Source organism: Lipotes vexillifer, unplaced genomic scaffold, assembly GCF_000442215.2.
Source record: "Lipotes vexillifer unplaced genomic scaffold, Lipotes_vexillifer_v1.1 scaffold1010, whole genome shotgun sequence".
Taxonomy (NCBI): Eukaryota; Metazoa; Chordata; class Mammalia; order Artiodactyla; family Lipotidae; genus Lipotes; species Lipotes vexillifer.
Window position 1 is genome coordinate 272649 of NW_006794157.1, and position 10883 is coordinate 283531.

General features: G+C 54.1%; 1 protein-coding gene across 1 annotated transcript in view; it reads left to right on the plus strand.

The window, feature by feature from the left end:
• Positions 1–10883, plus strand: part of DUOX1 (dual oxidase 1) — a 34175-nt gene that overhangs the window by 6731 nt on the left and 16561 nt on the right. Inside the window, 15 exon segments of the mRNA XM_007467031.1 lie at positions 356–541; positions 656–860; positions 959–1125; positions 1508–1568; positions 1719–1815; positions 3237–3327; positions 4368–4461; positions 4693–4883; positions 6977–7152; positions 7363–7481; positions 8076–8213; positions 8911–9024; positions 9761–9912; positions 9915–9962; positions 10856–10881. Of these exon segments, the coding sequence (XP_007467093.1) occupies positions 356–541; positions 656–860; positions 959–1125; positions 1508–1568; positions 1719–1815; positions 3237–3327; positions 4368–4461; positions 4693–4883; positions 6977–7152; positions 7363–7481; positions 8076–8213; positions 8911–9024; positions 9761–9912; positions 9915–9962; positions 10856–10881 (1865 nt within the window).

The window sequence follows — 10883 nt, forward strand, 5'->3', positions numbered from 1 at the left end:
CAGGAATGCTCAGCTCCTGCTGGCCATCCATGGTGCCCACACTTGCTATCCAGTGTCCAGTGTCCCACTGAGGCTGGCAGGCCCTTTGGGCAGGCTGCTCCCAGCTGCATGTTGGAGCCGGTGCTGCCAGCCCTACTGCTTAGGCACATTCACTGGGCACCTCCCAGTTACCAAGAAGACCAAACTTACAACGAAAACAGTTTGGATGAAGGCTTGGGAAGGGGTGGGGAGGTCAAGGCTTACACTTGCCCATAATGGCTTGTGAGTCTTTTGAAGCTTCAAGGGAAGGGGGTGGGGGGTCTAGATGCTCAGCGGCCCGCAGCTGGCCCTCCCACGCCCTCCCCCATGGCGGGCAGGCTACCACGTGCTCTCAGACCTGGTGAGCGTGGAAAAGCCTGGCTGCCCGGCCGAGTTCCTCAACATCCACATCCCGCCCGGAGACCCCGTGTTCGATCGCGACCAGAACGGGGACGTGGTGCTGCCCTTCCAGAGGAGCCGCTGGGACCCCGAGACCGGACAGAGCCCCAGCAACCCCCGGGACGGGACCTGAGGCAGCTGTGGAGAGGCTCCCACCACCCGCAACGGCCGCCGGGCCGTCGCCCGCCCTGAGCCGCCTCTGCCACCCGAACCCCGGCTCAGCCTCCCGCTGTCCCCGCAGACCAACGAGGCGACGGGCTGGCTGGACGGCAGCGCCATCTATGGCTCTTCGCACTCCTGGAGCGACGAGCTGCGCAGCTTCAACGGTGGGCAGCTGGCGTCGGGGCCCGACCCCGCCTTCCCCCGGAACGCGCAGGACCCGCTGCGCATGTGGACTGCGCCCGACCCCGCCACGGGACGGCGCGGGCCCCGGGGGCTGTACGGTGAGGCGGCGGGGGCGCGGGCGGGCGGCCGGCGAGGTGCGCCCCCCTCGGGCCCACCCGCGCTCAACTCCTCCCCTGTGTCCCCACCGCGCGGGCAGCTTTCGGGGCGGAGCGAGGGAACCGCGAGCCCTTCCTGCAGGCGCTGGGCCTGCTCTGGTTCCGCTACCACAACCTGTGGGCGCAGAGGCTGGCCCGCCAGCACCCGCTCTGGGGGGACGAGGAGCTGTTCCAGCACGCGCGCAAGAGGGTCATCGCCACCTACCAGGTCGGTCGCGCGGCCCTGCCCCCACGTCCTTGTCCCCGGGAGACTCCGCTGCCCCGCAGAGCCCTCCAGCCTTGGACAAGCCCACCCAGAAACACGCCTCCCCAGACAGCTACCGTCTAGGGAAAGCCCCTGAGAGTGATAAGGAGGCAAAGCGCTAGTTCTACCAGAGGTTTTCTCGTGATTGTTATTTAGCTGCCCCTCCCCCCCTGCCCTCGTTCCTCGTGGGCAACGGGAACCTCCGCCCCTCTCCTGTTTGAGTGTGTCTCCCGTGACTGCCCCTGCCTGGTCCTCGTCTCACACCTAAGCCTTCCTTGAGCTCAGATCCTTCCTGGCCTGGCTGCTGCAGCGCTGGCCTCCCATTTCCCCCTCTCTTGACCCTCAGAACATCGCGATGTATGAGTGGCTGCCCAGCTTCCTGCAGCAAGCACCGCCGAATTACACAGGTGAGGGAGTTTGGGGAACACCTGGGCTGAGGGGGCGTTTGGGGAGGGGGAGGGGGTCAGGATCCATAGGACAAAGAAGACAGGTGGGTTCATGTGACGAGAGTTGTGTGAGGGTAAAGAGCCTATTTGTCTTCTTACCCCTGTGGGCAGAGTACCGCCCTTTCCTGGACCCCAGCATCTCCCCGGAGTTCCTGGCGGCCTCTGAGCCGTTCTTCTCCACCATGGTGCCCCCTGGCGTCTACATGAGGTGAGGGAGGGGCTCAGATATTTGTGTGTCTGGAGGGGTGGAGGTGTATATTGAGAAAAATCTGCCTCAGGAGACCTCAGGACAGGCTTATCAATCAGAAGTGTGCCCATTCCCCAGGGAACAGTGAATATGGAGGGAAAGAAGAACAACAGTTGTTTAAAAAGATACATCATTGTGGTTTTTGAGCACCTTAATGTCCGCTTTTCTGCAGCTGGTTTAGATATTAATCCTCCAATTAAAGACGGGCTAATTGAGGTTCAGAGGGTGAGTCACAAAGCCCGCAGGTCTGAACCTCAGGTGTTGACACTACACTGCGGATATTTTTAGCTATAAGGATAGGAAGTGGGGCTTATAAGCCTTTGGAGGGAATTACAATAAAAATGTGTGAGAGCTGAAGAAAAGTATTGACTCCAAAATAATGAAAAATAAACTTAAAAATATACATATTAAATTAAAAGTATATAACATAAAGCATGCAGTCTATTTTTTTTACAATTGCATTATAAGTTAAAACAGTTCATGGATTAGATTGTTATTACTCTGGACCAATTTCTGGATATGGCTTATGATGGCCAAGAAATCGTAGCAACTGAGTTATCCATAGACAAGTAATTTCAAAAGAACGATTAATAATCCCTTTTAAAATGTTTTAATTTACATATATAAAAAGATGTATAAAGAATGTTGCCCACCATCCAGCTCTACCAGGATCAGGTCATTAGCCACTGCAGTCGCCTTCTAACAGTACACCCTGAAAAGGAATTTGGGACAAAAAACAGGATAAGACACTCGGTGCTTTGGGAAAACAAACCCCTTAGATAGTTAGAGATATCTCAGGAAAAAATTTTAATGGACCCAGATTGTTGCATCTTCCCATACACAGAAAAACACAAAAACCATTTACTGAGGTATCTGATCCTTGTGACTAGCAGTAACCTTTTACAGAAATGTATGTTTGACTGCACCCATTCCCTAGCCCAAATCCTATATATACTGGGTTCTCCCCCTACCTCTTTGGAGCAGTCCCCTCAGAGCTACCAAGAGGCCGTTTCCTGGCCTATAGTCCTCAGTAAGTTTCCTGAATAAAATTGAAACTCACAACTCTTATGTTGTGCATTTTTTCTTTCAGTTCACAGTTTATCTGTCTCTGTCTCTTTCTCTATTGAGAGAGAGAAGAAGAGAGAGAGAATGAAACATGGTGAAATAAGGGATACACTTTTAGACGTTTGGTCTGATGTTTTTTTTATTTTTATTTTTTATTGCTTCCAAAAATTCAGGTTGTTCAGGACCTACCCTGACCACACACCACCTCAAGGAAGCAATAGCCTGGGCCCTTGGCTCTAGCCTTGGAGACCAGAGCTGATGCCTGACATTGGGGCTGCATAGCCTCGGTCACCACTAACCTGCTCCTTGCATTTCAGAAATGCCAGCTGCCACTTCCAGGGGGTCATCAATAGGAACTCAAGTGTCTCCAGAGCTCTCCGGGTCTGCAATAGCTACTGGAGCCGAGAGGTCAGGGCTGGGGGCACATACGTGGGTGTGTGTGTGTTGTGGTGTGTGTGTGTTTGTGTCTGAGGGTGTGTGGTGAAGGGGGGCAGTAGGACTGAGGCAACCAGCTGGGATGGGCTGGGGTAGAGGAAGCAGCCTGGGGCACCCCAGCCATCTCCCCTGCCGACTGTCTGAGATGACCAGGTAGCTATACATCGTCAAACGTCAGTCCTCCATGCCCACCTCAGGGCTGTGTGAGGCACAGCAGGGGCCTGTGCAGATGTGGCTCTACATCTATCACTTCCTTCTAGGTTTTCCTTCTCCCTTGACAACTCTGGGTCCCCTGTAGGCAATGGAGTACCCCAGCCATTCCAGCCCCCAAGGAAACTTCCCAGTTAGACACACCAGGGCAGTGTGTGAATGTGAACGTGTTGGGAGGGCAAGGTGGAGAGAGGAATTCTGAGAGCTTACCAGGAATCATCTGTCCAGGCCAGTATGGGTAAAAAGCATTGACCATTAATTTAAAGCAAAATCAGATACTTTGTATAGAGTGTTCATAAAGGGGGAAGGCGGTGGGAGGAAAGAGGGAAGAGGCAAGCACAGAATCAGAGTCATGGAGCTGAGCTGAAAGAGATCTCAGTGTCCTGCTAATACCTTTTTATTATTTTACTTATTTTATTTTCTTAATCCCTAAGGCCCTTTTTATTAAGGGCAGGACACTGAGTTCAGAGAGGTCCTGTCACACAGCTGGTTACTAACCGAGCAAGGACCAAGACTTAGATCTAGTGCCTTTGTCAACCATACCGTCGAGTTTCCTAAAATAGAAGCAAAGTTTTCTGTTCCTTGGGCTTGTGGAGACCTGTGTCCTAGCAGCATGAGCTTTGGATGGGGACATTGCGCACCCTGAGTGGGGAATCAACCTGTAGAGAAGCAATGGCCCCGAAGTTTGGGAGCAAATAGCAGGACTGGGTGGGCCCAGGACATGAACTCTGGGATTGAGGGAGCCTGGCTGCCCAACGGCTGGCCTCATTAGCCATGCCCCTCTCTTCTCCCCACCCCCAAAGCACCCAAACCTACAAAGAGCTGAAGATGTGGACTCGCTGCTGCTGGCCATGGCCTCCCAGATCGCTGAGCGAGAGGACCATGTGGTGGTTGAGGGTGCATGAGGTGAGGCTGAGGCTGTCCCTGCAGGCTGTGTATGCCTGGCCCCTGGGAAGAAGTTCAGCTGGAGCTCCAGGGTTGGGCAGGGAGGGGTGCCCAGGGCTGGGAGCCTGCACTCTCTCACTGCTAAGAGAGCTTCTGACCTGCTGACCATGGCTCCCTCTGTATGGCTCAGGTCCCCCTGGGGCTGACTGGAGCCTGGGGCATGGGCTAGAGGAGCTCCCTCAGACTCGGTATCCCATCCCGATTTCTGGCCTGGGCCACTGAAGTTTTCCCGCACAGACCACCTGGCCAGTTGCCTGCAGCCAGGCCGGGATCTGGTCCTGCCCTCTTACACAGAGGCCAGGGCAACACTGGGCCTGCCTCCAGTTACCAGATGGCAGGATGTCAACCCTGCACTCTTCCGGAGTGATGGCACTGTGAGGAGGGGTCAGGACCCAGAGGGCAGGGTGGGAGGTCCAGGGCACACTGGCTTGAGACACGGAGGATGGGCGGCGAAACACATGCATCAGAGATAAGCACCTGGTGAGAGGGGCAGGGCTCACCCAGGTCGCTTTTCCCAGTATCACACACCAGGATGGAGGTTACCAGACCAGCAGGATTAGGCTTTAGACTCTGTGACTGTGCAGATCCAGTGAATGTTTATTGAGCATCTGTTGCATGCCAGGCACTTAATAGGGTTCATCTTATTTACTCTTCCCAACAACTCCCTAAATGGTTTTAGAAGGTCCTTGACTCAGGAACAAGCTATACTTTCATGCACCAATATTTGAGCTGCTTTTGGGGAGTCAGCTGTCATAACCTGAGCTACCCGCTGGACAAATGGCATTGCCTGCCAGCCAACAGACCAGTTTTGGCTGCCTTAACATCTTGGCACAGCATTGTTTCTACAAGTGGGTGCCTATTTTATTGTGTTTGCCCTTACTATTTTATAACATTGTTGGAAAGTGGAGAATTGAAAGGCTATAAAGAAGTGATATGTACATGAGACCTGTAACCTTTTATAAAATCAGTAGGTAGATGGGAATCACCAGATATGCCAAAGGTAGCAAATCTTTAACTTTGGACTTCCCTGGTGGTGCAGTGGTTAAGCATCCGCCTGCCAATGCAGGGGACATGGGTTCGAGCCCTGGTCCAGGAAGATCCCACATGCCACTGAGCAACTAAGCCGGTGCGCCACAACTACTGAGCCCGCATGCCACAACTACTAAAGCCTGTGCGCCTAGTGCCCGTGCTCCGCAACAAAGAGAAGCCACCACAATGAGAAGCCCGTGCACTGCGTAGAAGAGTAGCCCTCGCTCACCGCACGTAGAGAAACCTGCTCGCAGCAACGAAGACCCAACGTGGCCAAAAATAAATAAATAAATTTATTTAAAAAAATATTTTAAAAAAGAATCTTTTAACTTCAGTTGGGCCTCATTGGAATTAAGCTGGTCAAGTGCTTATTTATATTGTAGAGAGAGCTTCCCTGGTGGCGCAGTGGTTAAGAATCTGCCTGCCAATGCAGGGGACATGGGTTCAAGCCCTGGTCCAGGAAGATCCCACATGCCGTGGAGCAACTAAGCCCACGTGCCCCAACTACTGAGCCTGTGCTCTAGAGCCTGCAAGCCACAACTACTGTAGCCCGTGTGCCTAGAGCCCGTGCTCCACAACAAGAGAAGCCACCGCAATGAGAAACCCATCAGCACTGCATTGAAGAGTAGCCCCCGCTTGCTCGCCACAACTAGAGAAAGCCCGTGTGCAGCAATGAAGACCCAACACAGCCAAATATATATATATATGTATTTATATATATATATATATATATACATATATATAGAGAAAGAGAGAGAGAGAGTGGAGAAAAGAACTAAATTAAAGGTCAGGTAGACAACACTGCTTCTATACTGTTGAACACTGTCTCTAAAAGGCAATGTATATGCAGGGATTTGATTTTCAAAAACTTTTTTTAACCTCTAAAGAACAGAAACCTTTTCTAACACATCATTCTACCATTCAACTTTTGTGCTGATGTTTTTTTATTTTTGCGGTACGCGGGCCTCTCACTGTTGTGGCCTCTCCCGTTGCGGAGCACAGGCTCCGGACACGCAGGCTCAGCGGCCATGGCTCACGGGCCTAGATGCTCCGCGGCATGTGGGATCTTCCCGGACTGGGGCACGAACCCGCGTCCCCTGCATCGGCAGGCGGACCCCCAACCACTGCGCCACCAGTGAAGCCCTTTTGTGCTGATTTTGACTCTTCAACTTTCATACCTTTTCAAGAACAAGTTACATCGGGGACTGACTGTTTTATTCCAGCTATATGTAAAATAAGCAGCTGAATCTGTGAGAGAGTTCTCGTAAATGAGTTAACTTACAGAAAGCACTCAGAGCAGTGCCCAGGGCATAATAAGTGATGACTTGTCCCTGTCATTTATTATGATTATCCCTGGGGCTGATCTCTGGGAGCAACCTCTTGGCTGGAGGGCAGGTACCGGGTCTTTGCACTCACTCCTGTCCCTTCTTGGTCCCAGGTGCTGGAGGCCACAGCTGCCCTGTTCAGCCAGGACTGGTCCCGGCTGGAGCTACTCCCCGGGGGGCTCCTGGAGAGCCATGGGGACCCTGGACCCCTCCTTAGCACCATCGTCCTCCATCAGTTTGTGCGACTGCGGGATGGCGACCGCTACTGGTTTGAGAACAGCGGGAATGGGTGAGGCCTGCCTGGGTTCCCACCTCAGACTCTACCTCAGCCTGGGCCCCAGACCCTCTGCCTGTAGACAGCCCCATGGGCCCTTGATTCCCAGCTGGCCCACCCCTCCCTCCCCAAGCTCTCTGGATCTTTTCCTGCATCTGGGTTCCTGGGCCTGGGAGCCTGCATCTCTCTCCTACCTCAACAGCTCCCCACCTCTCCCACCCCCAGGCTGTTCTCTGAAAAAGAGGTTGCAGAGGTCGGAAACACTTCCCTACAGGATGTTCTAGTAGCTGTCACCAACGTGAACCCTGGTGCCCTGCAGCCCAACGTCTTTTTCTGGCATGCTGGTGAGTGGCCGGGGTGGGGGGCACTTGGCGGGGTTTGGGATCTGGCGCCTCATCCCTCCTCAGCTGTGGGCTTGGTTCAGTGTGGCTAGATAGTAGACTCCAAGTGGGGCGTGAGCTATGGTTCTGCCCTTGGGAACTTTGGTTCTGGGCACCAGGGTGGCCACATACAGCTACATACGGTCCCTTCTGCACAATTCTACCAGGTGCCCAAGCGCAGGCAGGACTGAGACGCAGAGAGACCTGGTGAGGAGGCTCACATTTGGCCAGGATGGTTGTAATATTAGGAGGGCCGAGTGCAGTGAGACTATCCTAAGGATATCTAATCCCACTGTAGTGATGAGGAAAGGAAGGGCTGTGTGTGTGTGTGTGTGTGTACATATGTACGTGGGATGGAGAGACAGGTTGAGGTTTATTTTTTATTCCACTTGTTACCCTGGTAGGCAGATGCCACATTCTTGGTACAATGGCAGGGGTAAGAAGCCCCCTCCCCTCTGCTACCCAGAACTCTTTCTACCACCCTAACCTCCTCAGTGATCCTGTCCTAAAGCTTGTGGCCCAGCACCTCCAGGCCTATAGCTTCCTCTGTCTCCCCAGGAGACCCCTGCCCGCAGCCAAGACAGCTCAGCACAGAGGGCCTGCCAGCCTGTGCTCCCCGCATCATGCGGGACTATTTTGAAGGCAGTGGATTTGGCTTCGGGGTCACCATCCGGATCCTGTGCTGCTTCCCCCTGGGTAAAAATGATGGGCAGGGTGGGGCTGGGTGAGAGGTGTAAGCTGGGTGGCGGGGTTGGAGTGTTTCCAACTATGACAACCAACCAACCATGCAGAGTACTGTTCCTCTGAGCAGATGAAGAAAACATCAGAGCAGGAGGGACATGAGAAGTGTCTAACCTGCACGTAAGCCAGCTCCAGGGAGAAATGTCTTCCTGTTCTTCTGGGGTCCCCCGAAGGGCCCAGATTGGTCAGGAGCCATGGGAAATCCACAATCCACAGCAATTTGCAGGAGCCTGGGCCTGGGAAACTGTCAGAGGCAAATCCCTGCTTGAGAACCAGGGCTGGGATATAGTTGCTGGGGCAAAGGCTTGGGACTTAGTCTTTGCCGTGGCTGTGTGTGAGTCGACCCGCAGACTGGCACAGTGGGTCCAAGTCTCTGGCACAAGGACTCTGGCCTCAGTTTCTGGCTGGAAAGGGATCTGAGTGATGGAAGCAGAGGAGGCTGGACAGGCACCTTAGATGCTACCCAAAGCTTCCCATGGGATGCAAAGCAGCTCCCCCCAAGGGAGCTTCATAATTTGAGACAATTGAGTGGGTAACCTAAGAGGTGGGGAAAGCAGGGAGTCTTGCCAAGGACAGGAGTCTGGGAAAGAAGCCACTGATCTCTCCAGACCTTCACCTTCCTCTGAGCATCCCACTGCCTCTGCCTTCTCAGTGAGCCTGCTCAGTGCCTGGATTGTTGCCCAGCTCTGGAGGAGATATTTAAAGAGGATCCAGGGCCAGAACCGTCAGAGCATCGTGTCTGAGAAGCTCGTGGGGAGCATGAAAGGTAGGCCTGGGGCTGGCCAGGGTGCGGGTGGGGAGGACGTGACTCCAGGCTACATCCCCACCACCCTCAGCAGCCTCAGGCAAAGGCCTCCCTTTTCTAGGCCTCCAGGCAGGCCAGGGAAGGTGGGAAGAGCCACAGGGGCATTAGGCAGAAGTTGGACCAGGAGTCCTCCATCCTCCTTAGCTTCTCCTAATGGTCCTAAAAAAAGAGAATGTGACTGACTCCCGGGGAGGAGTCACGGGACCCTGCCTACTTTCCACAGGCTTACTGTGACACACAAATTCCCGAGAACTGCTGCTTTGTGGTGTCTCACACTGGAATTTCAGGCAACAGAGAAGTCATTAATGAAGGTCTAGAGTCACTCTTTGAGGAATCTTGGTTCCACCCCTATGGGCTGCTGGACTTCAGGCAAACTTTTTAATCTCTCTAAACCTATTTTTTCTTATCTGTAACATAATAATAATAGCACTTACTTCATAGATTTATGAAAGTTAAATAAAGCAGTTCATGCAAAGCACCTGGTACAGTGTTGGACACATAGTAAACACTCAGGACGTGGTAGTTAATACACTTCTCACGGGCTAGAGGCACAGCAGGACTGTCGGGGAGGGGACGACCTTCAGGACCCAAGAAAGGACAAGGAGCTTAGAGGCCTTGGTCTTCCTCCAGCCCTGAGCCGGCCCTCTTCCTCCCTGAGGCAGGGGTCCCCAGCTGACCCAGCCCTGTCTCTCTCCAGCCTCAGAATGGCAGGGCCGCAAGGAGCCCTGCCGGCCTGTGCTCGTGCACCTGCAGCCCTGGCAGATCCATGTGGTGGGTGGCAGGCTCTCTGAGCTCTGCACCGTCCAGCTGAGGCCCCTGCAGCAGGTCCACCTCATCCTGTCCAGCAACCGCGGGGACGCCGCGCCGTACTGCTCAGGATCCGCAAGGACTATGACCTGGTACGGCCTAGCCGGCCCCTGGCTCCTTGTCCACAGCCACAGCCATGGAGGCAGCCGAGTGGAGGGCCGGGAGCCCTGGGCCAGGCAGGGTTTCTAGCTTCTAGTCCCCAGCTGTAGTACCAGATAGAGAAACTGGAGCACTGTTTTCCTGCTCTGAGCCTGCTGGACAACACTGTCTCCACAGTACCTTCTTACTCTTGCAGACAGGGTCTGCCTCCTCCCTATCATTTTTTTTTCTTTTCTCTGTGGTACATGGGCCTCCCACTGTTGTGGCCTCTCCCGTTGCAGAGCACAGGCTCCGGAAGCGCAGGCTCAGCGGCCATGGCTCACGGGCCCAGCCGCTCTGCGGCATGTGGGATCTTCGCGGACTGGGGCACGAACCCGTGTCCCCTGCATCGGCAGGTGGACTCTCAACCACTGCGCCACCAGGGAAGCCCTGCCTCCTCCCTTTCTAAGGGTGCCTGGGCAGGTCCTAGCTGAGAGTACTTAGAAGAGGCTGGGCCCTCTTTCCTATGCCCTGATTGCAGGATCCAGTGAATTGTAAGGGATTCCGGAGGGGAGCTCAGTCAGGGGCTGATCTTCGGCTCTGACTCTGTCTGGCTCTGGTCCCCTCCATCCTCTGCCCTTCCTGCCTTCCCCTCCCTTCTCCAGTATGGAATAGACAGGGAAGAATGGCTTTGCAGACGTGCCTTTGAATGCTGCCTCTGCATCTACAAGCATGCCACTTAACCCCACAGAGCCCAGGAGATAACAGTATCTCTTTTGCAAGGGTGCTTTTTCCAATGCTCCCCACCCCCTGCCGCCCCCTGCTGCCCCGCAACAAAATTCATGTAAAGCTTGTGGCCTCAAGAGGCCTTGATGCGTGGTTGCTCTCCCTACTGCCCGCTCCGTAGGTTCTGCTATTTGACCTGGGGGAAGAGC